General features: G+C 29.0%; 1 protein-coding gene across 1 annotated transcript in view; it reads left to right on the top strand.

The window, feature by feature from the left end:
* LOC113375878 (nephrin-like) overlaps positions 1-23,277 on the top strand; it is a 142,556-nt gene that overhangs the window by 32,128 nt on the left and 87,151 nt on the right. The window contains exon 4 of the mRNA XM_026615826.1: positions 14,398-14,577. Coding sequence (XP_026471611.1) covers positions 14,398-14,577 — 180 coding nt within the window. The remainder of the gene's footprint in view (positions 1-14,397; positions 14,578-23,277) is intronic.

Raw genomic sequence — 23,277 nt, 5'->3', positions numbered from 1 at the left:
GACGATACATGTATCAAAACATAGTTTAACTAGTGATTCATGATATCGTGCCTTAAGGCAAATTGCTGAAACTTTCTGTATCGTAAAAATATTTTGACATCTTTGAAAAAATTAGATCTTTGAGAATTTTGAAATTATTGGAAAAACTCGACATTTTTGAATAATGTTATTTTTCTTAATATTTTGAATTTTTTTGAAAATTTATTCTAAAGCTAGCGCGCTGCTTAACTGTTTTAGAGACGAAATATCGAAGCGCGTAAGCGCCGCGTTGCAGCCTAACGGATAAACATTGATTTAGAACCCCTAGAAATGTAAACAAAATTTGTGTTTATTATTAAAGTCTTTATAAAATATATGATAAGGTGATGTGCATAAGTCTAATGATTATTTTTGACTTTTTTATAACTTTTTTGTTATTGGATCACCAAAAACCGTTGGACCCTTTTTTCTAAAAATTCAGCCCATTCGTCAATATGTCAATACAAGCGATACGTTTTTTAAATCATTCAAATCGGACGGTCCGTACCTTTACCCCATATCTTGAAAACGACTGGACCTGCCTTTGTCAAAAACTATCAGCACGTCTCCTCATCAATAGTAATCAAATGTATTTTGAATCACTCAAATCAGACGCTCCATTCTTTAAAAATTGCCATTATTTGCACTTTCATTTCCCCTTTTCAATAGCAATTGAATATTTTTTGAATTATTGCATTCGGTCGATCCGTGCTCTCATAATAGTGGACGAAAAATTGTATCCAAACATACACCCGTATATACTACATACACACACATACATCATTTTTTTCTAATTTTAGGAAACTTTTTTTTTATTTATTTGACTTTGTTATATCACATTTGGTCATATACAAACATACTTAATATCATGTATATTAAGGAATTACATTAGGAATAAATACATAACATTTTATCACTAAATTAAAATTATATAACTATTTTAGATTTTATAATAAATTCGTATAATATTTTATAATTTCTTTCATTTTTTATTAAGCAATTCCATGCAATTGATTTTGTAATACTTTTGTCGTCATAATATTTGTCCATCAATTCTTATCGTTTTATAAATCTAAATGTTATATAATCTGTTATAAAATCTGGTATAAATTTTTCGCCATATCCTCTTCTACATGTCTTTTACTTAAATTTATTTTTAAACTTAAAGATATATGTATAAAAAATTTCATTTTCGATTTTTTGCGATTACTATAACTTACCTTACGAATATTGATGAATTGTTTTTGCATTATTAATTTAATTTATTCAGCATATTGGTGGCGTTCTCATGCTGTGTGCATACTATAGACCTGCCTTCGGATATATTACTAATATTAATAATATTGATAACATGCAAATGTGAATGCGAATTTTTGCCTTTGCGTGCGAGGTAAGAATATAACACTTATTGACCTGGATACTATTAACGGCTCATTGGTCACATAATTCCTCGTTTACTTAGCTTATGGTAATTAAATGTCGTCTTGAATTAGTGATTATGTCCAAGTGATAGCGATTTTGTTAAATGTCATATAAGAATGAACGCTATTATAAAAACTTACTTTCCGAACAACTACTTGTTGAACTATTCTCAAATGGGCGATTTATTACAAGAGAATACAATTAATCTAAAAAAAACGATTTTATTGACTGGTCATTGATATTTTATGGGTGTTTTATATATATGTTGCAAGATGATGAAACAATTTATCAAACATAGATTTTTTGCAAATTACGTTAAAGCGGCTAGTATTCGTTTCAATTTACATATTATATAAATGAATTATTTATTTTTATTTATTATATAAATAAATATTATATAAATAAATATTAGAAATAAATAAATAAATGCTAAGCAAGTCGATTTTTCATCATCAATGTGTGTAATTTTCAATTCACAAGTATTGCCATTTTATTTATTTTTATATTAGTAATATTATAGTTTCTGTAATTTCTAATCTTACGTAAATTTCAATTTATTTTAAAATTTTTGTCACAATTTAGATTACTATATTTATGTGTTTTTTAATTGAAATTTGTATTATTTTCTTTTATATTACATTGGGTATTTATGATTTTTGTTATTTTCATTTTCTTTGTTTTTTATTTTCTCATGATTTCTTTAAATTTCTGTCAATTTTTTCGATATTTTTAACTTCTCGTACAAGTTTGTTTTTTTAGAAAAAAATTGTAATTTCGTTTGCTTGAGGTTTCAAGTTATTCTTAATCGTTTTATACCAAAGTTGTAAAAAGTTTGTTTGTATTTCAATATATCACAATGATTTGTAGGCAATTTTTAATAGATCATTGTGATTTTTAGATGAATTAATTAATTAATTAATTAATTATTATTTTAAAGATGAAAATACTGAAATCTAAATCTATTTTATTCATCAGTAATAAGTATAATACTCGATAAAATATGTTCTTTTTGAAGAAACTTTTCGGATCTTGGAGACGCCCATCTTCGCAAAACTCGTCAAATGGGTGTTTTACCTTTCCCTGATAAATTTTAGAAAATTGAGGAGTGATAGACCTTAGTTCTTTCACACTTTTTGCTTCCATTTTTTAAATTTGAAATTGATCCCAACATCGTTCTAATTTTTCTGACAAATGTTAAAACGTTTTAAGGTATTTGAAGGATCGATATCGATAATTGATAGAATATCTATAAAAAACAGTAAATAAATAAATTTTAAATTTCGATCTTTTTTGAGTGAAACATTTTCATTTTTTCATCATCTTCATCTGATTTTCTATATAATCGAATTATTTTCAATATGCTTTTAGGACTTGAGCAAAGCGATAGAGTAAAATGGCGCAGCATTTAATTCATTCATGACTGGATTTTCTACTTTTAGATCAAGAGCAGAAAATTTCTCATTTTGTTTTTTTAAGTGAAATATTTAAAGGTCTTTTGGTTTACCTAACATTTCGTATAAAATTATTTCCTAATAACTCAACAATACTCAAAACGTTTCCTTAGGAGCTTGAATCATTGAATCACTGCTATTTGCATTATTTTTGTGGCTACAAACGTATAAAAATCAAAGTAGCTTCGAAATAGAATCAGATCTATTAAAATTAAAGAGCTTCGAAAGTTCTTAGTGCCCAAAAAATGTTATTATTATTATTATTATTATTATCAGACTCTTGTTCTTAATCGAATGTAATGTGATCCCCCACTTTTGATACAATATACGAGAACCGAGATAAATTTTTGATGTCTGGTGTCTTTGTATGACATCTTCAATTTGTTTCCAGTCATCATAGCCCTCAATCTAAACCCGAATTGCAAATAACCTTCACGGTTAGGTCTGCCATATAGGTTTCGGTTTCACGCCAGGCTTGGAAACAGTATAGTCATGTTTTGAGAAAAGATCTATTGTCACTATCTTTTAAGATAGGTCGTTCACGAACCTTTTTTCAGTAGGTTTTTAAGTTTATCCTTATCAGTGACATATGGCAAAAATACTATATAAATAGAAATAAATATAAATAAAATATAATGCTTTTTATTTTTAATAGTACCTTATCGTTTTCTGATAATTCTTGAACACCTTATTTATTTTTATTTAAGGAGTACTGTTAACAAGATTTTTTATCATTAAAGCTAAAACTCTTAAAAGTAATAATTTTAGGTATAATTTTATTTTTTCTTCAATTTCTTGCTTTTTCCCACGCGACCTTTCAATATATGAATTTACCGAACAAATTCACGTTGCCACCAATTACGAAAGCTCAGTTATATAAATAGCCAATTGTTAAAATATTCACTAAAATATTCAATTGTTCAAATCCATAATTGCGAATGAATGCATACTAAAATGTATCACCGTCTTGGCTTATCGATAGAGTTTATGCTCTCTAAACAAATATTCTAAAATATTATAGTCCTACGAAAACTGGTTGAATTATTAACTTCCCGTAGGGTAGCAATAGTAATGGGCCGAAAATCGAAAATGAAAATTTTTGCACATCTTCACGTTTTGAAGGTTTCTGAACATTTTGGCATACCTCAGAAAAAATGGATGTGTTGGTGTGTTTTGTATGTCCGTATTTTTTCGTTCAAGTTTTTGGGCGCACGGATCAACCGATTTGAATGGTTCAAAAAACATTCCATTCCTATTGATAGAAAAATGTGCTGATTGGTTTTTGGCAAAGGCAGGTCCAGCCGTTACCGACATACAAAGCAGAGTGCCGAAAATAGAAATCGAAATTTTGAGAGAACGGGGCCTCCGATTTGAATTATCTAAGAAAACATTCAGTTCGTAATGATGGGGAGAAGTGGTGATTAGTTTTTGGCAGAGGCAGGTCCAGCCGTTTCAAAGATACGGAGCTAAATGTACAAAAAATGGCAGTTTTTGAGAGAACTAAGCATCCGATTTGAATGATTCAAAAAACTTTCTGCTTGTGTTGACGAAACAATTGCTTTTGGAAAAAAAAATCAAAATTTTTTTTTTGTATGTCGAAAATAATTCACATTTTAATTCTAATACTTAAGCTTACTTATATACTTTAAATAAATAATTTTAACTTTACAATTCAGTTTATATAATTCAAATTATTACAGTATTTATTTATAATATTCTAGTTGAAAACATTTAATATTCTTCGAACATTTTGTTACGGTACTGAAAGTTCCAGCAATTTGCCTTAAGGCACGATGCCATACACCACTAGTTAAAATTGAAATTAAAGTTTAGAATAAAGAGTAGCACCTCATGCATTATAATTATTGCTAATGCTAATTAGTACAATTACACATATTATACGGTTTATTTAATAGATATGAATTGAAAATCCGATTGATTACACTGCGTGTCACTAATTTTTTTTCCTGAGATGTTATGATGGTTTTTAAGTAATTCGTGGACGCTAATTCCGAAAACAGTAACAGAAATTTGCTAACAGCTCTAGTTTTTAGATATGCCAATGTGCCAGTTTTACCTCAAATTACAATCAAATATACAACATATTTTATTTTATGGCTTCAAAAGTTTTTTTCTATGTTTTTCGAGCGTGGCAAGGTCTGACTGATTTTGTCTTAAGCTCCAACAACTATCAGCCATCATGTAGGGATGTCCCACCTTTCTTGATATCGCTCCTCCAGTGTCTTGATGTCTTGGAGGATACTCTCGCCCTGCTCTTCGCTAATATCTCCAAGATTCTCCATGAACAGTTCTGATTAAGAGTGCGAGTAATGAAATCAAATCCATTACATAAAATATATCAGTTTTTAATTCTTCCTGTCTTCTTTTCTAACGTTAGTTTTTACATCTATTACATGGTTGGCAGAAGTTGTTGAGGTTCATCTTTAGCATGAATAGGGGTCGTGTAGCTGATCATAAATAGACTTCAATACCTTTGGGGTTGTGGTTTATGACCATTTGCTTGTAATGCCTGAATTTGTTTCATTGATAATTACCACACAGAAGAAACAATCGTCGTGGCGATTCTGATTTCTAAATGACAGACGTATTGATATCATAATATTTTTTTTTTTTAGATAATAACATAAACATACTACGCAATTTTTTCACATAGTACGAAAAAGCGAAAACTTGAGTAAATTTTGAGTAAAAGCGAAAACTTTATTTTCGAAATTGTATCCGAATTCAGCCGATTATTTACACGTTATGGGAAGTTTTATAAAATCCTATAAAGATAAAGTGCAACTTATTCCTTGTTTTTTATTATAAAACATACTGTTTTATGACCTGAACTAAAGTTGGTGCAATGACATCATTGAAATGATGCATTTAAAATAATATATCATTACCTATCTATCGCTTTTCCATATGTAAAATGCAGTTTATTTTAATGCCAGTTAGACAAAATCTCCTTTGGTTTCTGACTATATTATTAATTTATGTTAGAAATATAAATTAAATGATTCTCTTGTGATGTTTAACAAGAACGTCAGAAGGCGCTTGAAAGCACGCGTTACACAAACAGTGTAACGATTTTAGGTCTAACCGAAGTAGAAACCGAAGTACAAACATCCGGGATTTAGAAGAAGCAAATGTCTCATTGTGATGGAATTGAAAAAAAAACTATAATATATGTCATTGTGCTTCAAAGAAAATTGCTTCAGCTTCCAATTTTGTAAACAAATGGACCGTTTATTTTGAAAGTGGCGTAAATCCATTTTATCTTGCTTTGAGAAAATTACAGATTAGCACGTCTGTTAATTAAAAAATCTAACATTATATTATGTTGTGTGGCAATATTTCCAGTAATTAATTGATATTTAGTTTGATTATAACATTTTTTTCAGAATTAGACTACCATAATATATATTTAGACTACCATATATATTTATAGGTTATAAATGGACCTACACCACTTTCAGTATTATTTAACTATAAAAATCTTTTGACTTCTGTTTTGGAAAATTAAATATGATTTAAAATATACTTGAACAAAGCATAAAATTAATTTTTTAACGCTAACTGCATTGTCAAAATTTCAAGTCAGTACATAGATAGTAACTGCATCATATATTTATATTTTTAAATAATATGCCTGACATTTTTGTACAAAAGAGCCTGGGCGATTTTTTCAAATTTTACCTATCTTCCTGGATGTGTGATTGATAAATTTATAGTTTCAACTTTTGCCGAGTGGTGCAAGTTAATTGAACTTACACCGCTATCACAATCGTTAATTATGTAATTTTATATACCAATTAATTTTTCATTTTTAATTACATGATAACTAATTTATGAATTATCATGGGCTTTGGCTTTACGCCACTTTCAAAAGAAAGGTCCAACTATTGGATGAATTAAATTAATACTCGGCTTCAAGTTTCTAAATCTAAATCGAAGTTTTTCTATGAAAATAGGGAATTTTTAAGGAATTTCAAAATAAATCAAATAGAAAATAGAATCTGCGTTTTGAGAATTTTGAAAGTTTTTGAATTATCAAAGACAAGTGTTTATTAATAATTTTAAGAGAATATGAAATGAAATTTTGGACTTAATAAAAATAATGTATTCAATCCTAGTCTGGTAGTTAAACTTGATTTTTAAATTGTCGTTTAATTTTTTGGGATTTATTTATACCTATTTACGAGCATTTTTAAGCCTAGCATTTAATTTCTCTGTAGACAACGAATCAATAAGATCTTCTCAAAATATAAATCTACTCTTACATATAATAAGAGAAACCTTGTTGCATAAAACTGCACCAGTGAATATTTTTTTAGAACGGAATATATAGATTGCATCTAATTATAGAAAAAACTCGCAAGTCTATTTTTAATATTAAACGTTTCTCTAAAAAACTGCTCCTCGGCTGATTAAAAATAAAGAAGACGGCACAAAAAAATACAGTTTGTTATATTCTCAAATTTTTATTTAGAATATTATTGAATTATAATTCTAATAAATAAAATTATTGTTTAAATAATCTTAATTCATACCGCCAATATTCAGATTGAACTAATTCAATCAGAATTTTTACTAACTTATGTATCTTTAAAATGATAATTTTTTTCTATATCTTTGCATTTTATAAAATTCTTATCTTTTTGGCTTATTTCATTTTACACACACACAGATATATATATATATATATATATATATATATATACTTTGTAAAACAGATTTTAGTTTAGTTTTTATTACAATTTCTTATCATAACCCTATATAATCTCTTCAATGAAATAAAAATAATTTATATTTTTTTGAGGATATATATATATATATATATATATATATATTTATGAATATGAACTTTACAATTAAAAAAACGCTGGTTATAATTTTTTCTAACTTATTAGTTTTCATATAACGCGATACCAAGTTTCCCTAGAACGTACTACGATTAGTCTGGATTGCACACACACACACACACACACACAGATATATACATATATATATATATATATATATATATACATATATATTGTAAGACTCTTCTTTTTATGTTCAGGATAGTCTTCATAAAATACAATAAATGCTTCCATAAATAACGTTTATGAGTATGTGTGAGTCTACTAGCTCATTTTTAGTAGTATTTACTGCATTTTCTTTCCACACTTTCAGTCACATAATTTTCACCATCATACATTTGATGTTTCTTTTTGACTTGACTCTGCCTTATGTCCTGGTCCTTTTGAAAGCTGTTCGGTCTTTAGCATTGGAACACACTTTCCTCCAATGCACATTTTTCCAAGGCACTTTTCTTTAATGCACATTTCTCCAATGGAACTAGTTTGCACACTCTTTTTTCAAATTGTAATTGTAACTTTACATAAAATTTTATTTTTTTCACAATATTTGTATTATTTGGTGCTATTTGCACTTTCTCGCATCCACGCAGACTGTCTTCTGTTGGTGCTCCGTTCGACCACATTATAACAAGACCTAATTTTACTTAAATATGGCTTCGGACACTTCTATTCAATGTCGTGCAATTGCTCACAATTTTAGCAATTTCTTGGCGTATTTATCTTTTTTGTCTCGATCCGGGGTACTCCCATTGCTTCGAATTTTTATTCACTTGCCTCTCGTTACGTCTCTCTCGGATGCGGTCAACTCGTTTATTAATTTCAGTAGGGTTGTCGGACTTTCTAATCTATTTGTCTTTGCTGGTGTCTTCAACATTGGATTGCCAAATCGTTCGATCATGTATTGAAGAAGATTGCACTTTGGTAACCCCACCCTGTCGCTGAGTTTCATTTTGTTCTGAAAGCTTCCTGTTTTTTCCACCTTCAGGCTCCAAAACGGAGTAACCTGGACAACTGATTTGTGTTTCCAAACAAAGTACTATTTGCTTTCTTGAGGTTTTGATACGAATATGTAGCAAATTTTGCCTTCGAATTTATCCATCCGCTAACATATTTTCCGGCGCATCATATATTGCTTGAACTGCCGCAATCCTTTCCAAAGAAGAGAGTACGCCTTCTTTTGGCAAATTAAATTACTAACTTTGGCACTTGGGGCAATTATTGCTTACTGGCTCTTGCATTCGTCGCCTCCAATACCGATTGGAAAATATTCACAAGCGTCAGCGTGGACAAAAATGAGCTTTCTGCCGGTGCGCTTCTTCCATTTTGATCTATTTTTATTTGACTTCTCACGTACCAATTCAAAACACAGTTACATCGCGCGTATTACTAACTTTACTTTTGGTTAACCATCTTCTAATTCTGTCAGACTCTTCTATGTTCATGGCTAGTCTTCATAAAACAAAATAAGTACTTTTATAAATAAGCACAACAATGAACTGCACAAACTACCATCTTACAAACACTTAATATATTATGCATCTTCAAGAGTTATCGACCGTCTCCATAGTAACGGATTATACGCCGTTACATTAAAAAATTTAGAAAACTAACTATTATATATATATATATATATATATATATATATATATATATATATATATATATATATATATATAACGGGGTGATAGTTCTGATCGTAACTACCAGGAAAAAAGTAGAAAAAAATATTCTATATAGTTTGAAAATTATGAGCTTTTAAGTGCAACCTGAGGCTTTGGTCAAACTGTGGCCGTATTTCACTTTTGTGGTTAATTTGTATATTTTTTGTTTATTTAAATTTGGATCCGTAATCGTAAATAATACTTCTGGGATCACAGTCAAAAATAATGACACATTTACCCGAAGTTTTTTAGAATTAAGACTACTTGTTGAACTAGGAATTTCAAATTCTTGGTTTTGAAATGCTCTTCTTTAAAAAAATATGCTAAGGTATGTTGAAAAGTAACATCATCAAAAGTTCGCGCATTTAATCAGAATTGTAAAATGGTAAAATGCTTGATTTGAGTAAAAAAATAAAATCCTTAATATGATCAAAGAGCATTCGATTAGTATTGATACTGAAAAAGGCCTATATTGGTTTTTGGTAAAAACAGACTCACCGCTTGCCAAAAGATAGTATTTAACATATATTAAACTTAGTATTTGACATATCAAACTTATTTTTGTAGAGATTAATTTATTACTAAATTATTGGTTGTATTCCAATAAATGTGAATTTTCCAAATATTATAGACTTATTGAATAATTACAAACAAGCATTGCCGGTGGAAGTTTCTTAATGAAATTCAGTAATTTTTAACAGATTTACGGTTTTGTATTGTTATGCAAGAAGTTTTGCGATCATAATATTAAGCAATAGCATAAAAATTGATTTTCAATGTCAGACTAATCATCAATTACGCTACTTTATTATCAAACTAATCTTATTCAAACTGTTCACGTCAATGCGTCCTAAACTATCCTACTGAAAGTTTTGGTGGTGCAAATTAAATTTTTAGATTGTTTGTCTATCCTACCCTTGAAAGCCATATCATTACTCTGGTCTATGTAACATCCTTGATTATGTATAATTCCTTCCCTCATTTAGTGTGCCATGTACCTACTGCCATACTGATGGTGGCACATTTCTCTGGGTACGAAAACCCTCCCGGGGAGCGGCTCCGTGTAATAATTTATTTACGATTTTTGCTCGAACGCTGCGTAATGCTCCAAGACGCTTACGCAAGTACAGAACTCAAAGAAAACGGGCCTCATACATTTTTAATACAACTTCACTTACAAGTAAACCCGTTTAATAATAAAATTCAGTTAAAGCTTCGTCACACGTTGCAATTTGTTGCTGTTGTTGGAATTCTTTAGTTGCGCTAGTACACGGATTTATATCACGACATTCTTTTTTCCTGCAACTACTGAGGGTGGAAGGTGATTTTTGTACAGGATGAACAGAATTCAACAATCATGTTTAGAATTTTTAAGTGTAAAATAATACGATTTATCATTATAAAATTATCTCATTATTCTCATTATTAACTTCCTCTAGGGTAAAAAAAATCGAAAATGAAAATTTTTATATATCTTTACTTTTAAAAGGTTTTTGAACATTTTGGCATACCTTAGAAAAAATGGATATATGTGTGTGTGCGTGTAATTTTTCGTCTACGATTTCGAGAACACGGATCAACCAATTTGAATGATTCAAAAAACATTGGATTTCCATTGATAAGGAGACATGCTGATTAGTTTTTGGCAGAGGCAAGTACAGCCGTTTCGAAGATACGGGGCAAAAAGTGCCAAAAATGCTAAATTAATTTTTGAGAGATTCGAGCGTACGATTTGAATGGTTCAAAAACATGTTATTTGTATTGACGAAATGAAAAACTGATGAGATTTTTTAAAAGGAAGGTCTAGCGGTTTCGGAGATCTAATAAAAAAAAGTGAAAAAAATGCTATATGGCGGACAAAAAAGATAATTAGACATATGCACATCAAATTTCCAAAATATTTCAAACTATAAAAAAATCCAATTTTTCAAAAAAGTCAATTTTTCCAAAAATATTAAAATTGTCAAAAATCGCTTTCTTCAAAGTTCTGCAAAAAATTAAATCATTTTTAAAAAAATAATTTTTGGTACGGGCAGTTCCAGCAATAGTTTCCTCTGGTTAATTATTAATTTGCAAAAAAGTGATTAATTAATTCATTTGTAAATAATATCCGTGAAACATCCAGATAAAGATCTGGATTTTCTTAAAATAAATACAACTGGGAAAAGTGTTGCTTTTAATCACCAAGTAATATGAATACGATTTAGGCGTAGAGTTATATATGTGTTTAAAAAAATGTTCAATTCTCTTCTACGAATTTTATAAAATGATTTTCATAAGGATTTTTTATACAAGGGGTAGGTTAAGTTATAGTAATCGCAAAACAACGAAAATTAATTGTTGGATCTTTACTTTTCAAAATGTTCTGAACATTTTGGCATACCTTAAAGAAAAAAGTATGTGTGTAGTTCTAAAGCACAGATGAACCGATCTCAATGATCCAAAAAAACATTACATTCCCATCGACGGCGAAACTTGCTGATTAGTTTTTGGGTAAGGCATGCCTGGTTGTTTCGGAGAAAGGAAGCAAAAAGTACAAAAAATTGTATTGAAATTGTAATTTCTACTTAGTTTTTGATAGAATAGAGCATTCGATTTGAATGGTTTAAAAAATATTTAATTTATGTTGATGGAGTTAAGAAATAACTAGTTTTGGGGGAAAACAGGTCTAGCGGTTTCGGAGATTCACAGATTCACCGAACCTAAAAGTTTCATAAATAGGCATTTGATGCCCAAAAATGACCATTGGACTTATAATAGGTTGTCAAATTGTATTATAAACCAAGAGCAAAAAAGCGGAAGGGAGATATTTGACAACCTGATATAAATCAAATTCTTATTGATAAAATCGAGTATTTACACATACCCTGAAGTTTATGCAAATTGCCTAAATGCAAAATGCCACTTACGCCTAATAAAATTAATTTTAGAAACATAAAATTTATAAATTTTAATTCAACATATTATTGTACTAAATCGTAGATGAAATAGGTACTATTGATTTTCGAAGACCCTGTTTTAGTTAAGTTTTAACTGCAAAAATGATTTTACTAAAATTGCTTAAAATTAGCAAATAATATATCGCTTCATTTTAAAGTGTATAAAATTATATAAATCACATCATTGAATTATATTATATTCCATTAGTTATATTGATTAAAAAAAAATTATTAAAGTAATGTTGTTTTATATTAAGAAATTGATGTTATAAATTTACTTCTTCGAATGTTAACTAAAAATGTCACTTAAATTTAAAACGTAGTAAATGGCGTTACTTTATCAACAAAGAGTTTAACGAATTTTGAAAAAATATAGAGAAGTCCATAATTTTATATGAATTTCATCTCCGTATTCTTATAAAAGAGTATTAGGAATTTAAAAAATGATTACGAATTTTATTAAATCTATTCGAAAACGTCTTGAACGTGCCTGGAGCATCTTGATATTGATTTTTGTTTTATCAAGTCTCTACGAGCATAATGAAATTTTTATTCAGAGTTCTTTTGAACTTAATTTAATATATCTGCATATAATACCTCAGACTTATATTCCAATGATAAGAAATTCCCAAGAAATTTCTGTTAATTATAACTTTTACAAAGGAGGATTCTTGTTCTATTAATTAATACTATCAGGTGAATTTTTATAATAATGATCGCTATTATAGAAATTTGCATTTTGCAAAATAAAAATATAATGAATTTTATTTCTTGGTTAATTATAAAATTTAATTGTTGACGCATGATGCATTCATTATATATAACTTATCTTCATGACTTACGTTTGTGATGCATTTGTATTTATAAATGATAACTATTCATATTACAAATAACAGACTCTAGACACAAAATTTAGGACCGTTTTCTTACAGCGTTCGGTAAATTATTTTTTTTTCTACAATTTCATTCACTAACTGTAACGAAATTAATAATTATTAGATAATTAAGAAATGTGTTTTCCCCCTTAAATTTGAATTAAACGGCAATAATTTTATGTATTATTATTGTATTAATTATATTACAATTAAAACTCTTAAATAAATCGTCGTCTTTCGTTCGTGTGATACCATCCTGAGTCATTATTGGAAAAGAGATTGAAGACAAAGTGAAGATCGTTATCCCCTTCCGAAGGAACCGAGTTCGGAGTATGTGAGAACTAGTTTTCTTTGTGAATCATTGCATGCATATTTATTTGATGTGAAAAACATAATTACACTATACATGTAATACTTATATTCTACGTGGTTTCTCATGTTAGAGCGACTGGCATCGGTGCAATTTCCGATGCCGAGAATAAACGACGTCGACGAATAAATGACAAACCCAAGTCATTTTTTCTCTCTTTATTACAATTTACTTTCCAAACTTTATTAACCATGTATAAATATGCATAAAGTCTATACTATCCTCAGTAAATAAGATTGATTTCTACTCATTTCAAATTAAACTATATATAAACACAAGATATAAAATGGATTCCTGCAGAATCATATTTATATAAGGGTAATTGATAACTTTCCAATTAACTCTTTTTCTTAACTTTGTTGAAAATGAATGAAAAACTGACTGTTATACCTTTCTCAGAATTCCGACGACTTCTCATCAGAATATTCTTTAAGCAAGTTATTTTTAACTGAACAGTATTGAATCTTCTGAATCTATTCAGGATAATGTCAATGTGAAAGAAATAATGACTAGTGGTGTACAACAAGGAATTTAAGTTCTTTTTAGATAAATTTACATATTTCTTGATTAATCGATCATTATTTATTTTTAAAAAAATCTTCCAATAATCTGGAATAAGCAGCAATAATACAAAAACGATTAACATATTTGAAAATAAATGTTACCAATATTCTTCAACTGATCTGTGTTCAAGTTGTGTTTGCTCCAGTATAATTTTTCTTTTGCACTTTCAGTGAGCTTGATCGACAAGAATTCTATTCTATTGCTAATGTTACTTCTCTTTATTTTGCAGGATTTTCAGACGTGATCGTCGGATTTCCTCGTTACGCCGTCTTGGGCGACAGGTCCCAGGGCGTCTACAATCTTCGAATCAGCAACGCGTCCATAGAAGACGATGCTGAATACCAATGCCAAGTTGGACCTGCCAAATACCATGCATCCGTCCGAGCCAATGCCAGGCTAACTGTTATATGTAAGTCACTTTTGGATACTTTTTAACATATTTGGTAAATTTTGATTTCAATGCAGACAACTTTAAACTTTGAAGTATTTCTTGACTTTCCATGTTTTTGAAGTAAAACTTCTTTATGTGCGACTAGGGTGTAAATCTGTACAAATGCAACGGAAGTGCGTTACGGCAGATAAAATAAGATAAGATTCGAGTGCCAATGATTCATCATTCGCTCTTGGTGATATCATTTCTATACGAGTCGATTGTGATTAGTCGTCGCGTATATGAATAGAGATGTGTCGTTGTATGCGTACCGGCAAATCGGCATAAATAAATTAACATTTTAAAGTTACATCGTAGTACAAATCTTGATTTAATGAAAAATGCCTGAATCAGAAGAATATTTTACCCTGTTCCTTGAAAATATCAAAACAAATTAAACCTTTGTGACGTGTATTAAACGTAAGTATATTGATTAGAAATTATTCCTATATTATTCGTAGTTTCTATAAATCTTTGAAGTTATTGAAATGGAAAATATTTTTTAGATGAAACAAATATTACAACTGTTCCAAGAATGAGATTATATCGCCAGCGAAAAAGTAAAAGAAATACCATCAGTCAATGAATGTATGTTAATTTTAATTAAATGAAGTTCTTCAAACACAATTATTACATGATGAGTGAAGATACGAAAACAATATTTGTTTAGGCGTTGTTTAACATAATCCACTTTTATTAATCAGCAATTACTTCAATTATCTACTAAATAAATACACTAATGACACTAATAAATGTGTGCATCACGAGTGTTACCTACTAATAAACATTATTCAAAATTGTTATATGATATATTTATTTCTACTTAAATGCCATCTTGTACAGTAGCAAATAAGTTTTACTTCAATCTCGTGTGAACCTTACGCGCACTCTTTTTTTTTTGTTATTTTGTTCGTCCCGGAGCCATTGAACAATATTCAACGTCTTTTATAAATAGGGTATATAAACATACTATTTGACAACGAATGATTGAATTGGAATCGTCTAAATCCTAAGGAATTTATATTTCTTCTGCACATTAGTACAAGTACTCCTGCTAGAGACTGTGATTAGGACTGAGGGAATGTTGTACTGTTCATTTTCATGCGGACAAATACAAATTACTTTATGATTTATTCTAACTCTAAACGGTCCTAAAATCTATACCTCATTAAAAATTTCTGATGACTAAAAATTTTTAATTATTTGATAAAAATTAGACGTTGTGTAAAATAGAATAAACTTACCGCGCACTGTAAGTTCATAAAAAGGATCTATTTCAGCATTGTCTTCTTCCTAAATTTTGAAGTCAATACAAAAATCTTTGGAAGTTTGTAATTCTTTAAGTCTCCAGATGTGCACTCATAGTTGTATAAAACGCAAAAATTTCTCTGGTCAACAATGAAGTCAAGTTCTAAGTGCCATCGTTCTATGATTTCTACTGCCACGTTGCAAACACTGAACATCGACTGCTATAAGAATTATCAAATAGTTTTATTTCATTATTTTGGTAAGTTTCGTAAAATTGAATATAAAAGTTCGAAATTAATGTGTGAGGCTATTATAACCCGGAATTTTGCATTCGGCAATTATCTAATTCTTGTTACACATATTACTTTCAAATATTTTTTGAGTAATTAATCCGGGACAAAAGATCTAAGTCCGACACAAACATTGCTTTAAAAAAAGGGACACAAGGAAGAAACCAGGGACTGACGGGGGTTTAAACCGGGACGTATGGTCACCTTATAATATGATAAACTGCTTTTTATAAACACATACAAATTTTATAAACGTTATAAATGCGCTTCTCCTTTTTGAACTTTCTCTGGATTATATGTGTGTGTCTTTATATTTCCAAATCAAATAAATTTATCAAAACATTGAACAAAAGTTGTTGTATTTCCAGAGTAAATAGTAACTTAATTTCGATTCAAGTAATTCCTCTTTCAGCCATAAATTCTTCTGTTTATTTATTTGACATTGCTTAATAATTGTCATTATTTATTTTAAATCTTTGAAATAATATTTTTTGAAAAAGTTTCATGAGAAGCAAGTCGCTCGTTGTAATAATTCTTTGGAAGAAAGTTAACATGGGATAAAAGTTTGAAAATATATGGCGATTCTATTCATCTTGGGTGTAACTTATGTCTAGTAGCAGTATTTACCATATTATATACATATATATATATATATATATATATATATATATATATACGAGTATATTATTCTTTCACTATCAATGCGTTGATAAAAATATAAATTTATTCAAAATTGTGCAAATGAAAAATGTTTTGACAACTGCCTGAATTAGTGAAAATTTCGGAAATTCTAAACTAATGCTCAATAGTTTTTGTTACCAAATTATATTAATTTGTAACTCATAATATTTTAACGCATATTTTATTAATATTCGATCAAATAAGTAATTCAAAAATCTTCAGGAATGAATGCTTATACTTTATTTCTACTCATAAATTGAAGAATAGTAGTAATTATTTGATTGATTTTCTATACCTGATAATGATGATAATCTTATATTACTAACTTAGTTCATTTTTTATTCTTTTCTTTTGCGATTGAATTTTTCATACAAGGATAAATAATTTTTAAATTGAAAGTAGACTTAAAAATAAAGTTCTAAAGTATATAAATGCTAAATAATTGTGTTGTCTGTTTTGTTATTCGTATTTGTTTTTTTTGTGTAACAAAATTTAAATGTAGTGAAAAAATTAACAAACTCAATAAAAAAATGTTATCTGTTATTTTTTTTTCAATCAGCGGACAAGTACATGCAAATCGTATTTAGAGATATGTTTATTCTATTGATGATTTATTTTTAACAGTTTAATAATTTTATTTCAATTAAAATTCAATAAACCGATTTTATTATTCAGAATTCATTATTGATTTTGTTTGTTTGTGAAATAAATGATTTTTCATATGAATATTAATATAGTTCTTATTGACAATAAAAATATTACCATATTGGTTGATTGAACGCACCCAGAAAAATCGAGCAAAAATTACAATATATGTATAATCAGAACGAATATTAGTGTGTGTGTTGATTGATTGATTTAAAAAACGTGATAAATAACAGTGTTATTTATTAAGAGAGGTCTTTCATTAAAAATTTACATAGAATCTAATTGCAACGGGAAATATTTATATAATATTTCCTTCATGTGTAAATATTATTATTTATGTCGGAAACTCGTAGATAATTAATATTTACGGTAATTAAATAATAATTTTAACTATTTTGAATTAGATTTATAACCAATATAAATATTGCCAAAATAACGTTTATATAAAATACACATCTACAACACCACAATTTAAAATATATTAATTTTAAATATCATAAGCCTTATTGCAACTAAAATGGAACGTTAGGTTTACATTTTACAATTTAATATCAATTTAAGAGTTACTAATGGTGTTCAACAAGGTTGCAATTTTATTATTTAATTTCGAAAAAATAAGCTTATATATATATATATATATATATATATATATATATATATACATTGATTATGGTCGCCCCGACGCCAATCAATAATTTACATTACTAATGCGAAGAATATTTTCAATTAAAATTACTTTTCGTTAAGTTTTGGAATTTGGAGAGCACACAATCTTGGAATGATTCGGGGGATGGTTTATTTTAAATGTCATTACGAATTTGGCGAAAAGCCAAAGAGATGCTTCAAAGTTGACTGCAGTGAAAATGATTCTAAGCTTGGAAATTGTACAAATGCACTAACCGCTTCTGTTTTATAATATCTTCATTTTTCTAACAAGTCTTATCCATTATTTTTAATCCTTTCTCTTTAATCCACTCCATGGATAACGAAATTAGTGGGCTTGAACGACGATGATACTAATTTCGAGGGATATGTATTTTTAATAGTGAAATTTTTCTCAAGATAATACGTTTTGCTAGCAGACGTTCAAAGTTGTTCTGAATCGTTTGGATGTTGGTCACCTCGATTTTACTCGCCTTGAGAAAATATGCCGATTACACCTTATTTGTTTTTTTATTTGCTTTTCAATAAATTACAAGAAATATCATCCATCAAAGCATTTGACAAATGACAGATATGTTGAAAAAGGAATTGGCCCGGTGAAGACGTGCGTGAATATAAGTGACACTTCGAATGGATCAATTTTTTTTCTCTGAAAAGATTGGCCTAGTAAATTTTCTTATTCACACAGGCATTATGCGTACACATACGTAAATATGTGTGATTTCCTGGATGGCTAATATTTTTACGTTGTTTTTTTAGCAAAGAACCTTCAGTTTATGAACATACACTATACGTATTTTACGTGTTGGAAATAAAGTTATCTTCGATTTCAGGATTTGCTTCGAGTGATTTCAATAGACGAGCGCCATTTTTCTTTTCCATTTTAATTAAAACAAAATTTTCATTTCAAGATAATAAATTTCTTAATCTATTTTTTCTATAATTTTTATTAAAGTCGATTGCTGAATATTATACTAAATAGGTGCTAGAGATCGTGCAATTAAAATATTAGTGATATTTACTTTATCATCAGTCAATTCGTAATGACTTTATTCATTTATGATGATATGTTTTTAACAATCTGGTATCAAGTTGTTTAACACTTGCTTTCAAGTCTGTTACCTAATATTCAAATAGTATTAAAACAACTGTGACATGATATTACTAGTTCCACTACATTTAGTCTTGATTGCATGATGAAGATCTCCTACATAGAAATCTTACATGTTTATCTTATATAACATGTAAACATAATCAAATCATTCATTAAGTTTATTTAGTTCTTTGTTTATATTAATCTGGTTGTTGTATTAATTAACTATAAACATTAGTTAATAAATCAACGGATATTTATATTGGAGAATCCATCTATCATATATTCAATGACGACATTTTAACGAAATCCGTTTATATCGATAATGTACACTTTATAAACATCGTCTCATGCTGTTTATATTTCTTGTAAACTTAAAATTTATTTATAACTCAGTGGTTAGAGCTACGGGATTTGAATCAGAGGTCGAAGATTTGATACCCGCCTTGAGCAGCTTGATGTCAAGCAGTAGTGACATCGATTTTTACTTGGTAATATAGATTGCATTAGTTTCCAAGTGAAAACAACTCTTATGCGGCATTAATTAAAGCATATTTTTGAATCTGGTTTTATAGCAAGTACTAATAATAGGAACACAAATAATTATTTAAAAAGCAGCTGCATGATTGAAACATTAATAAAGTAAATGCATAGTAAATATTTTAGTGAATGTTTTGCGATGCATACATTCTAGAGTCTAATTAGATATTTCATGATATATTTTAGATTCGGATTAATGCTTCTATTCAAATCCTTTAATTATTCTCCGGTCTGACACCTATCTTAATCACCATGCACCGAATATCATTATTTGTGTCCCTGTTATTAGTACTCAGGCCCACCGTCAAAAACAAATATATCTCCTAGTACCTATATTATGTGTTTTGTCAGTGTTTCCTAACCTTTTTTATCATTTTATCATCAAAGTATTCTCATATAGAATATATTCCATCCTTCTCATTTCAATGGTTTTAGAAATTGAATGATTAAAATCAAATTACCAAATAATTAGAGTGGTATCCTTGCAAATCGATTTGTTAATTGATATTTCATACCAATAATTCTGGTATGGATATGTTTTGGCAAACATGGTTTTACTTTTATATATATTTCGTAATTTTTAAACCACGTAATTCATATAATTTGGGTATTTGAGAATTCATTATCATATATTGTCTGCAGGACAATTGTGTATGCACATAAGTATCAATATGCTAATACAATTAGAAACATTAGATAATGATGAAACAATAGGTTTTACTGAAATTTCAATTCATTAGAATTATTTTTAACTTTCAGAAGAAGTTTTTGTTTTCGCGACAAAATCTGATTTGCTAGTTTTATGTTTTCTCGACGTTTCAAGTCATTCTGAACCGGATGAGATCAAGTCTGTTTGTAGGTGTAGATGAATTTTGACCTTTCATCGACGTTTTCTCAAAAACGACTGAGCCGATTTCTAACATTTGAAGGTCATTCGATGAAACTTAGTGAGCACTCGCTTTGGCTAGTTTTTTGATACGATCGGCTTGAAAATTAGCAGAAACGTGCAAAATATTTCGGTCGCGCTTTAGCCAAAAATTTTGATCCGATTTTAAAAATTTAAATGCAGTTCAAAAGATATTATTTGCGAATGGTGCTAATTAATCTTGGGCAAAGATTGGCCAGGCCGTTCTTCTTAATAGAGCGATAGAGTACCTGGTCTTCATGATCGTACTAAAACATTATAGTTAACAAACGTTATTGTTAAGTATAATAACTTAACGATTAAATTAGAGATTCATTTGAATTTAATTTGATATTTGAATTATTTGTGGAAGTACACAAATTGAAAAATATGCCCGTACCGAATTTGGAGAACATTTTGTCTACTATAGGTTAATGAGTATATTTGATCGAATCTTAAAATGTTTAAAGTCTGTGTTCTTTGAGGAGGTAATCATCGAAAATTGTTGAGAAACATCAGACAGGAATGCAACCGTTTTCAATGTTCCTCAATTACAATCTCCAAAGTAGTTTCCATCCCTGTTTATCTTTGAATGTATCTCGGAAACCCGGGTTGACGCACACGACAGTTTTGACATTAAGATTACTTCAATGGCTTGATGAGCTGTTTGTCTCTCATTGTCACTGCCGCTGCTTATAAACACATTTACATATCTGTGAATAATATAAATATACACATACATTCATACGTACATACATACAACACAACACACACAAAAACATTTAGGAATTTGAGGAATAATTTAGCTGAGGTTTGTGATTCATCGAATTGTTTTACACGTCTAAGACAAAAAACATGGACCATTTTACATAGGGTAATTGAAAATTTTTGCATACATTGTACGCAACCAAGTAGGACAAAGTTATATTTGCTCAAACCATTTGAAAAAGACACAAAGTGGTGCATGGCGTCGTGCCTTAATGCAAATTGTTGAAACTTGCCGTACCGAAAATTATTTCGTTTTAAAAAAGCTTCAAAAGTGTTTGAACTGTTTGAAAAAATTAGATTTTTGAGAATTTTGCATTTTTTTTAGCTTTTTCTAAAATCGAAGCGCGTAAGCGCCGCATTGCGTTCTGAAGGTAGGTTCTGAACATGGGTACTGAGCCCATAAAAATGTAAAAATTTGTACTTATTATAAAAATCTTTATGAAATATCTGATAATTTGATGTGCATGTGTCTAATGATTATTTTTGACTGCCAAATAGCATAGTTTTTACTTTTTATTGGATCTCTGAAACCGCAGGACATGCTTCTCAGAAATTTAATTAGTTCTTCATTTTGCCATAAATAAAATGTTTTTTAAATCATTCAAATCGGCGTTTCTTTCCCGTATCTTCGAAACAACTGAACCTGCCTTCGCCAAAAACTAATCAGCTCATCTCGCCATCAATACGAATCAAATGTTTTTTGAATCATTCAAATCGGTTTATCCGTGTTCCCGAAATCGTCGAAAAAAAATTATATTCGCACGCCCATACATTCATTTTTTCTGAGATATGCCAAAATATTCAGAAGGCTTTGAAGCGTAAGATATATAAAAAAATATTTTCGGTTTTTTTGCAATTACTATAATTTGCTCTACGGGAAGTTAAAAATTTAATCTATAAAATTTAATTTGGTTGAATTGTCTAATACAATTGTCTAAAAGCTAAGAGCTGATATAATTTTTTAGCATACTAATGTATAAATTTTATTTATATATTCAAGGGCTGTAAGAATGGTTGTTACTCTCTAAATTATGTTCATGAGTAATGGAACTGTAACAGTAATGAAACAAGTGTACTTAATAGTATAAAAAAGTAAACTTACAAATGCCGCAAATGCTAAGTAAAGCATGATTTATTATAAAATATGGCGCAGTAAAATCAATAAATATTAATTGCAATCCTGAGCTCGTCGATGCTGAATATGATGCCTTTGATGCTTTAGTTGAATATACGACATATTTAAGTCTAATTACTCTATTATTGCAATGGGTTTAATATATACTCTCTTTCGTCCCGGTATCCCCTATTGGAGTCGATTTTCGATAAATAATCTGTGAGGTAGTAAATTTGTCGTCGCATTTGTCGTCAGCGCCGAAATACATATATCCCGGAATTGCCTTTCGGTGTGGTCGCCCTTTCCTTTATTGTTATCTTTACCTTCGTGTGTGCCCATGTAGTTTACGTGGTTCCCGAATACAAGTATTTTGTCGAGTTATTTCGAAATTGGAAGTAATGGGAAAAGAATCACGGGTTATTTAAGTAAACATAGACATGTATATAAAGCTCGAATGTGGAACATACCGAAATATTAAAAATAACGTATGTTCAAAAATATTTGTATTTGAAATTGTGCGCATCATAACACAAGGGTAAATAAATGTAAAACGCGAAATTTAGGAAAAAAATAATTAGCTTATTTATTGATTTTCTGGTTTTTGCATTTTATCCTATATTAATTCAAAATATATTAATGAACTTATATATCCGTATATCTCATAAGTATAACCTTGTTTTAATTCAAGCTGTCTTATTACATTTTTATTCAACTTTTTGTAGGGTAAGTT

Source organism: Ctenocephalides felis, unplaced genomic scaffold (genome assembly GCF_003426905.1).
Source record: "Ctenocephalides felis isolate EL2017-DRISC unplaced genomic scaffold, ASM342690v1 CF-g0.4_SCAFFOLD_01886, whole genome shotgun sequence".
NCBI lineage: Eukaryota > Metazoa > Arthropoda > Insecta > Siphonaptera > Pulicidae > Ctenocephalides > Ctenocephalides felis.
Note: the sequence above shows the minus strand (reverse complement) of the source record. Positions and strands in the feature narration are given on the sequence as shown.